This window comes from Anguilla rostrata, chromosome 2 (genome assembly GCF_018555375.3).
Source record: "Anguilla rostrata isolate EN2019 chromosome 2, ASM1855537v3, whole genome shotgun sequence".
In the NCBI taxonomy this organism is placed as follows: domain Eukaryota; kingdom Metazoa; phylum Chordata; class Actinopteri; order Anguilliformes; family Anguillidae; genus Anguilla; species Anguilla rostrata.
The window spans coordinates 65,905,780-65,915,872 of record NC_057934.1 but is presented as its reverse complement, the minus strand read 5'-3'; the positions used below and the strand labels follow the sequence as shown (position 1 = coordinate 65,915,872).

At 41.9% G+C, this 10,093-nt stretch overlaps 1 protein-coding gene across 3 annotated transcripts; it reads left to right on the top strand.

Annotated features, from left to right (window-relative positions):
- The first annotated feature begins 1,905 nt into the window (after positions 1-1,905).
- On the top strand, positions 1,906-7,835 carry ptger1a (prostaglandin E receptor 1a (subtype EP1)). 3 transcript variants are annotated; one of them, XM_064324068.1, is made up of 3 exons: positions 1,906-2,066; positions 4,606-5,510; positions 6,734-7,835. In XM_064324068.1, exons 2-3 carry the CDS (start codon positions 4,644-4,646, stop codon positions 7,274-7,276), a joined length of 1,410 nt encoding a protein of 469 aa, XP_064180138.1. In that variant the 5' UTR covers positions 1,906-2,066; positions 4,606-4,643; the 3' UTR covers positions 7,277-7,835. The 3 variants fall into 3 exon arrangements, with proteins under 3 accessions (XP_064180138.1, XP_064180137.1, XP_064180139.1); XM_064324067.1 differs by lacking the exon at positions 1,906-2,066 and adding an exon at positions 2,092-2,590; XM_064324069.1 differs by lacking the exon at positions 1,906-2,066 and adding an exon at positions 2,092-2,590 and having other exon boundaries at positions 6,699-7,105.
- The last annotated feature ends 2,258 nt before the right edge of the window (positions 7,836-10,093 follow it).

The window sequence follows — 10,093 nt, the reverse complement described above, 5'->3', positions numbered from 1 at the left end:
GGGGAGCAGAAGTCAACAGGCCCTGAGATCTATCACTCGCGCACTTTCGATTATCAAAGACAGCAACTACAAATGGACAGTAATTTCATGCAATTCCTCATGTTGTTGGATGAGCAAGAGTAAACTTTTGTCGATAGTTTAACTATGATTTTAATGCATGGGGAAATGACTGACCATATGTCTAACAACATATGTTATTACATAATAACTCTAATATAATATATTTCTAATATATTACATAAAAATAATGATATACTACTGTGGAAATCTGCATTAGGGCTAATGTTTAACTTTATTGGTACTTTATTTTGGTAGAATTGACTGACGGTTTATTAAATGCTTATTGTTTCTGTCAAGGCTCTAGCGAGCTCACATCAGCCACCCATCAACCCACGTCGTTAAGACTATATTTCACGTTAAGAATTTCATTTTTTAAAATCGGTGTTGACTCCTGACTGTAATTGGTTTTTTGTCAGAACATCAAGGCTGGGAGGATTCACGACGGGCTCTCTGTGAGTCACGGGAACACACTCCACAGGCAGCTCAGCTGGCAGGCTGTGCCGGCCCAATCTACCTGGGGTGCGCTGAGAGTTATGACATGCTGTCACCCTGTCTGACTGAGACCCTCTCGTCTTCAGGCAACGCTAGCAGCCATTCTGCATCACCTCGTGGGACCGGCAGCCACAGTCAGCACTGGCAGAAGGGTGCCAAATACCACAAACTTTACACAGTGCATGAACAGGACAGGCCACCCAGCAGCCCTACAATTTATTTAACCTAACTTTGTGAATGAAAAATGAAAATTTAGCTTTCAGGCTGTCTTCAAGTAAGTATTGTTTCTTTTTGTTACCTCTGGCTCAGCTATGTGTATCATCATCAAAACAATCTTAATAGCACAACAAAATATTAGCAGTATATTTGTTCATATACAAAACAAGAAAACTCCATCGACCTAGAGTCATCTTCATTAATTTGGGATTAAGGGAGGACACAAGGCAGTTTTTTTCTTGTTTTGTTTGAACTTCATTCTAATCGTTAGTGATAATTATTTTTTTTTATATTTCAGTTACCTGGGTGTCTACAATCTGTCAAAGGCAAGCCTCTACAGGTATATGCACAGAAACAAACACAAGATGCCACAAGAATGCAGTGCTGCTGGTCTGATGCACTGGGAACTCACTAACGTGAAGAATATGCTAGCTAGCTTTAAAAAGTTTTTAAAAAGGCATAGACGAATGTTGCAAATCCTTTGCTTGACTACTTTGAATTTATTTGAATCAGATATGCTCAGTTCTACTCTGGTTATTTATTTTCACACACATAATACTATGTTCTCATTTATGTTACCTCAGCATCCTCAGTATCATTCTGTGGATTGACAAACAGGGATACTTTATAAATTTCTTGAATCTTAAATAAATAGCACAACAGCCTTTAGTTTCATCGTGTAACTGCAAGAGTTATTATGAAACAGAAGATTAAAAATACATTTCATTTTACCATTGTAATACCATAGTATTATTGCAGAGTCACATTGTAATTACATATTTAAACTGTTCTTCCGAAGGTGTTGTGGCTTTGATGTGTGGTTCTTTCGGAGTCTGTGGATGGAGACTGAAAAAACAGTCGTGTTGTCTATCTGAACCTGCAATTATCTTTCTACTGCTGCATCATGCTGGTGATACGTTAAAACAGTGCACCGTTTTAATGGTCGTGCAAAGCATACTTCATTTACCCTATTGTAATGTTATTTACCGCACTGTATAGCACATGCTGATGATTAAAACAGCTTAAGAGGGAAGCCTGCTGTCGTCAGACCTCGCAGTGAATAAAGGTTTCATTTTTGGCATTTCAGTACTAAACCGAGTACTCTGAGTCGTCATTCCTTTGATTATCCGCGTAATCTAGCATTCTGTGCACGTGTCGCTGCCGAACTGAAGAGAAGGGTGAACGTCGACTGCATTCATTGGAAGCGCAACTGGGCTTTCCAGTCCTCCAGACATGTATCAGCGTGAGCTGAGCATGTTCTTGACTCACGGAGCCGCCTAGGGGCTAGGTTTAAAGAGGTAAATATAAATCGGGTGTGCAATTGGTCTCGGACTACACATTACTTTTGAGAACAGCCCGAGAGACGCAGAGCGGAGACACGAATTATCACTCTTTCTCTCTCTCTCTCTCTCTCTCTCGCAAAAAACCAAAACTAAACAAGACAAAACAAAAAAACAAAAAAACATCTTGACTTGAACAACCAAGATGAGTGACGGACCAATGAATGGGATTGTTTTTTTGTTGTTGTTGTTTTAAAAAAAATGTTTTTAATTTCACTTTCTGAATAAATGGTAGTCAGTTGCAGACGTCATACATAAAGTTAAATATGCTACTCAAAGAGAATACATTTTTATATCGACTGTTCACGGTGGATATCTATGGTAAACTTATTTCAAAGGACTTTGTCATTTCGGAATACCCTTTGGACTAATGCTAATGTTACAGACGTTTTCGAGAACGGGTGGCATCCTTCATTGCTTTTAATGTTTAGTGTCAGATAATGGACACTGCGATTATCTTCGAGGAGTCTCTGTCGCACACGGTAGGCAAATAACTGTTTTATTTTTTAATCATGTTCATCGAGCTTTTTACTCCTGGCAGTGTTTTGCGATTTTATTTTATTAATTAATTCCGCGACAATAATACACTTCTTGGTCAGATAACCTGGTGTTTAGTGTTATTGCCAAAGTGTGAATTAGTGCGAAATCTAACAAAAATAGTCAGAGGTGTGCATCAGATGATCTCTCCCACATTCATATAGGGATGCAAATTAATTTAGGTCCACTGAATGGGCTGTTGTAATTCCTATTTGAAGTTCAATTTGCAATTTATTTATGTTTTTCTTTTTAATTTTCCTGTGCAGTATCCTGTTTTCTAATAGTTTTAGGAAATTACTTAAGTGCATCCAGTTACAATTATAGATTAGCTACTGAATTTCAATGATATAATTTTTTACAGGATGTACCAAATATCATGAACTGGCATTATTTTTATTATTGTTATTATTATTATGATCATTATGATGATTATTGTTATTATTATGATTGTTGTTGTTGTTTTTGTTGCTGTTATTGTTAATAACAACAACAATAACAATAATATGTATTATTATTATTATTATTATCTCTGCAGAATTTAATAGGCATCAGCTTAAAAACTGTAATCCTTAAAAGTGACAAACATACACTACATTGAAATGAACATAAAGGCAATAAATAAATAAATAAATAAATACATAAATAAAATAAAATAAAATACATGTTTGTGTTCTCTAGCCATCGTAATGCAATATTCAAGGATCAAAAGTGTATCTCATGCCAAATGCTAGTGCCTGTTAACAGGTATGTCTTGTGGGCCAGGTTACATTTAATAATGCCCTTCACTTCAAGCTTGATTGTATTAAATTCCTTATACCTAAGGCCTACTTTTTCTTGAGTCAGTTCTGTTTACCTTAATCTCTTTTTTTGTGAGGAAAATATTATCTTCCGATAATAAAAATGTTCTAATGATCTGGCCCCACAGTTGGACCACCTGTTGTGCTGTGTTCCTCACTGGCTTCAAAATGTCCTCTGAGTGATCTTGTCAACACCAGTTAGGATGTTATTTCCTCACTGCTAAATGGATGGCATTGCCCAAACTTGGTCAGTCTTCATTTCACAAACAAGGACCACTGACAGTGTACCATTTTCATAAAGACATAGTCACACTTGGGGATATCGATATGATTCAGTAAGTTGAACACTCAGAAGTTACGGTAAATTTGCAATACATGAATAGAGTCATTTGCATGAATTGCACACTATCACAGTGCACCCCATGTGACTTTTGCCATTATCCCCCGCCCAATTAGTCTAAAAAATTAGGAGGGGGTTGAAAAGTGAGCTAGACCCACGTCAGAGTATGTTTCTCTGATTTACAAGCCTGTTATGCCAATCCGGCGTACAGATCGTGTTGGTTACTGTGTCTTGAAAGAACACCCATGGGCCTGACTTTGCTGCATGAGCTTTTTGGAATGTGTGCGATAGCACTTTGCTTGTCAACGTGAACCGCATTACCTTGCCCTGCCGTCCCGTCTGTCAGCATTAGCGCTATGAAGAGCTGTCAGCAAATGCTTGCGCTGCTTTCTAATACAGAAATACTGTAGATTCTGATACACCACATGGAGGAAACTGTATTGCTGATTCCCCAAACTGAAATGTACATGACATGCAGCCTTCAGTTGGTTATCTGTTTGAAAGTTTGGGGGTTTTAACATCAGGAAACTGTGCCCTGTGCTCTAAATTTTCGGATATTTACATTAGTATCATTTTTCAGCATAAATATTAATGTTGATGATATCTGTCTTTTTAAATAGATAATTTATTCGGTGGAGACAGTCATATAGCTGAATGTGCCGGTGTAGAAAGTATAATAATGTTCTTACAGGCATGCTTTGTAAAACTGAGCACAGCAAATTTTACAGTCTTGCTGCAGAGGTCAGCATATCTGATATGCTCACTGTGGAAATTGTGTTATTTCCCTCCTTGTATTGATTACATCTGCTCCCTCTCTCTGCAGTGTCCCTCTGCATCAGGATGCCTGGCCTATGAAACTTGATGTTTTCCGTGCACCACAGCAATTCGTCGGGCCCCGGCCCCGGCCTTGGCCCCACCCCCGGCGGGCCCCTCGCGCCCCTTTCCAACCAGAGCCAGGGGGTGGCGACGGTGGCGGCCGTGTCCCACCGGGGCAACCTCACCACCGGGGGCCCCGCTGTGGCCGGCCTGTCCATGACTCTGGGCGTCCTCTTCAACATCGTGGCCCTGGTCATCCTGGGCAACGCCTACGCCAACCTGCGCCGGCACTCCAAGGCCACCTTCCTCCTGTTCGCCAGCTCCCTGGTGGTGACGGACTTGGCGGGACACGTCATCCCCGGCACCCTGGTGCTGCGGCTCTACCTCTCCGGAGGGGTGCCCGCGCCGTACGGCCCCGCCGACGCGCTCTGCCAGTTCCTGGGCGGCAGCATGGTGTTCTTCGGCCTGTGCCCACTCTTCCTGGGCTGCGCCATGGCGGTGGAGCGTTGCCTCGGGGTGACGCGCCCGCTACTGCACGCCTCGCTGGTCACCACCACCCGGACTAAGCTCTGCCTCTCCTCCATCTGGCTGCTGGCCCTCGGCGTGGCCCTGCTGCCCTGCTTCCGGCTGGGCGTCTACACCTACCAGTTCCCCGGCACCTGGTGCTTCATCAAGGTGCTGGAGGACACCGGGCAGACGGACGTGGCCTTCGTGCTGCTGTTCTCCGGGCTGGGCCTGGCCTGCCTGGCCACGGCGCTGGTGTGCAACACCGTCAGCGGGGTCACGCTGGTGCTGGCCAGGCGCCGCAGGAGGTCGTGCACCCACCGCTCGGCCAAGTCCCACGACATTGAGATGGTGGTGCAGCTGGTGGGCATCATGGTCACCTCCTGCATCTGCTGGAGCCCCCTGCTGGTGAGTGGGAGGCTTACAGTCACTCCAAGGTGCCATCCGGGAAATTCACAACCTTCCATTATGATTCTCAGGCATGTTGCTTATGTCCGTCTAGTGAAACAGAGTTTGCCAAGTGAGTTTTTGCTTTGTGTACAGGGCTTGCATTTCTCATATTATTGGTACTAAAATCCTGAGAATGATTGCATCAGCTCAATTTCTCAAAAAAAAATCTTTAAGAAATTCTGAACCTCTTCCTCATTTCTGCACCGAAATAGGATTGCATGAGCATGATTTGCAGAAATTCTGTTTTTCAAACATTCTTTGCACAATAAAACCATTCAAGCTCTTCGGAATTAGATTCACAATTAAGATGACTATAACTTGACTTCAGTACCGTCATGTTACATATAATATGTAAGGCCTAGTCGGTGCCAACTAGCATGTCCAGATGCTAATCTTTAACATTTTGCAATGCAGATATGATGGAATGTCATGATAGAACTTACAGTTGAGCATTAGTCCACTGCCACGACCTTATTGCAGCATAGTTGACGGACATAGCACCCAAATGTGAATTACAACCACACTCTTTTACATGGTCATTGCAGATGATTGCTGTATCTACTTCTTAAACTGTGGTTTTTCAATTTTAGATAAAGTATGCAAGCATAAAAAAATGATCTATTTCACTATTTATTCCTCCTGAATAAAGACGCAAGCCTCTCAATAAGACGTTAATAATTAGGCAAATTATGTTTCGTCAGTTGGAATGTATTTCTCAAGAACCAGGATAATGTAATTTTCTACCTCCATAATTAAATTGATTCCATGATAAAAAGATTTTAAAAGTCAGTGCTTATATAAACATTTACTGAGAACAAAACTGAAACAGCTTGGCCTTTAAGTGTTTTTAACTTTGGCTTAATTTTTGAGCCCATACAAACGGCATTGTTTGTGTTACAAGTAATATCTGAAGTCCTGTCTTAAAAATATGCAGTTATTTTTTATATGATGTTTATACTTTAATCTTCCTAATATTTAGGAAAAAATTAAATATTTGCATTCTTTTTGTGGAGGACTAGAACTGTATTTAATAGCATTTTTTCGGAATAACGGCAATGACGGCGATGCTTAAAATGGCGGTGTTAGTGTACGAGCATCGAGTGCCGCTGAGAGAAGGATGACCAGGGCAGTGTCTCTGGTTCGCAGATCTTTGGCCTGATGTCGGTGACGCGTTCCTACAGCAGCTCCACCGGGGAGGACCTGGAGACCTACAAGACCCTGATGGTGATGGGCGTCCGTCTGGCCTCCTGGAACCAGATCCTGGACCCCTGGGTGTACATCCTGCTCCGCCGGGCCGTGCTGCGGAAGATCTGCCTCATCACCGCGCGCCGCGCCGACCTGAGGGGGAGCACCTTCCGGCGCTGGGAGGTCAGCTCGTTCCGGAGCTCGGACAAGAACGCCGCCAACAAGGTCTGAGGATGGGCAGATCTCCAGAGGAGGACAGGAAAAAAAAAAAGGGGAGGGAAGGGGAGACATCTGTCTCCCCTTTTTACGAGGTCTACCCACGAGCGAAGCGTGCCACTTCCCCATTTGCAACGCGGCGCCTTCCCCTTTTTTTCCTCTTTCTCTCTGATCCAGAGGCATTGGCCAAAACAGGAAGAGCCTGTTTTATCATGCTGTTTTGCACAAAACATTGGATAGTGTCTTTTTTTAATGTCCTTTTTTTTTTTTTTTTTGGTGGTTCAGAGACAATAGGACGCATGTCTGCATGCAAGTCTGTCTAAATGGCGGCTTTTCCAAATTCTGCGCCTCTGGAGAGGACGGCAGGTCCAGTGGAGCATTCATGAAGGAACACGAAGGCACTGTAACGTGGTGCGCAGTACGTTTGGAGGTTGTGGAGGTGAAGCTGATGGAGAGGTTTGTAGGGCGTGCGATCTCGGATGTGGGGTGTGGGTCATTGTTGCGGATCATCTGATGAGTCTCAAAGCAGACTACTGTTTCACACACAGACCAGTCCGCACGCTTACATCTGAGGACTAAGGTTTGCTAGGCTATGTCACTACAGTTGTGCTCGTTTGAATACTCTGTATGTATGTTTGGGGCTTGGACTCCAGTGTTATTGTCCCAGTGAAATGTTAGTTTTAATTCAAGTAAATCATCAGCAAGTCCTGCTGTTTGTCTTGTAGACAATGCTACGCCAAAGTATAAGGTTATATTTTTTCCATGTTTGAGGATGTGTGAGGCTATTTCATACATTGTATATTTTGTTTTCCCAATTGTCTGGGGACGTAAAATGAAGTTATGTTGAATGTAACAATGGCAAATAAAAAGGAATCATATTGACCTATTGCTCATTGCTGCTGTTTTCTCTCTGACAGCTTAAATATTTGTGATCTAATTAAACTTATTGTTATTGGACGCTAAAACAGAAACTGGAGAGCACCAAGTGCCAAGGTCAATACAACGTGCTGGCACAGGAAAAAGTTTTAAGATACTCCTTGACAAGATGATATAGCTCAAACAATACACTACACAGTTTTTAATCTTTTATTTTCCAATAACTCTTTTCTGTTGTAATTTCACAATATGAAATGTGTTTAGTTTTTAGCCATTTTCATTAGCTATGGAAAATGAAGGGGAGATAGATATAAAAGATATCTTTATTTTGACTAAAGTATGTACTGCATGAGATTCTAAGCCCTGCCACTGGAACCTCCGGTTCTCCAGGCATTGAAATTCCCAAGGGCAGCAGATGTGTGTGTGTACGTGTGTGTGTGTTTGTGTGTGTATGTGTGTGTGTGTGTGAGTGTGTGTATGTGTGTGTGCGTGCATGCGTGCGTATGTGTGCGTGTGTGTTTTCTCTCACTCACTTGTTCTCAGGAGTCCAGAGGGATGAACCTGGCCCTTCCTTTGACCCTCCCCCACCCAGTGAGGAACCTTGTCTGACACCATGTTCCCTAAAATACCCCAAAACATATCCTAGATGAAGACTACATGCTGGCTCCTGATTTAGAGCAGGTTTATGTAGACCTAGAGAATGTTAGATAAGGTTAGAGGTCCTCGCATGCTTATTCAGTATTCATGATATGTGTTGAGCATAGCCAATCATTTACCTTACTGAATTTTCTATATGCTCATCTATTAACCGTTTACCAATCAGATTTAGAATTGTGCATGTTATTAGTAAATGTTATTAGGAGGCTACCTTTTGATTACAAGGAGTAGGGACTGTCCCTCCCCCTCAGATCAGACTTATCCACTTTGCAGTGTGTGAGTGCTGAACGCTTTCTGCAGAAATAAATATCTTATACAGATCTACCTTGTTTTGCCTGGTCACTACAAGGGGGGAATTCTCTCAGGCCAGCAACTGTCGTCATGAGCAGGATCCACTCTGCAGCCACTCATCAACAGAGCAGTTGATCATTATCCAGCAGGGCTGTGCGTATTTTACTTCTACCATGTCCTTACTATGCTGTGATTACTGAGCTGTTTGTAGATGAATGCATAAAAGGATAAAAGAGTAATAAAATTACACTTAAACGAGCACAATAATACTCAGTATGCTAGCAAGCTGGCAAAAGATTATGCAGTTGAAGATTATTTATCAAAGCATATCAAAGTTTGGGACAACAAAAATGAATACAAAATAAGCATGCCAATGTATTTTAAGCATACCATGAACATATAAATGTTTGCATGCACCAGTGATCTAAAATAAAATATTTACAATAAATATTTATAATATTCCTCCTGTAAAAGTTTTAAACTAGTTTTTAAGGTTTGATATTCTGGGGGAAAGTCATAAAGAGTAATCTGAGTAATCTGTGAAATCGATCAATCCTTCAAATAAATGGCATCCCAGTACTGCAGCTTTTTACGACATTGACAACATTCAGAAAAGAATGCCTGAAGAATTGTAACTATTGAAAATGCATTTCAGAACCAGACTCTCAAACGTTAAAAAATCAGGAGCAGCTCCATACTGTTTATTTAAGAGTATTTAGCGGAAGTATTTATTGCAGAAATTCAGGCAGAGCACTTTGCTTGAGGACACATCCACATCCTTCGACATTAACAACCGCCAGCCTTAACTACTGCACTACCCAGCTGCCCAGCGAACGCGGTCAATCTATACTACACATACAAATGCTTGCAAGTTCAAGTCATATTTTTCAAAAGCACAAAGCCTCACACTTAAAAGAAACTACCAATTAAAGCCTGGCCTTCCAGCTTGTGCATACAGGGGGGGAAACACCTTAAGCATAGGATGTTCTTTTTACCCACCAGCTTCCATCTTATGGGCCTAGCGGGCTTCCATTACGCCGCTCTGCTAGGTCGTGCTTTTTTCTCGAACGCACCAAATGATTTTATTTACCGGCCAAAACTGGAGTCAACAGATCTGCCGGCTTTTAATGGATGCAGAATGATGGAAGTTTTCTTTGAAGTTCACGCAAACAGCATTTTCCCCCCAAATGCACCTGCTCTAAGATGATAATATTCGTGAAATCCTACACAGACATGCAGGTGGCAGGCTTGCCATGCATCCTCATTACTGTGTCTAAATTGTGGTTATCTAACCTTATAATTTATTTTGACTATTT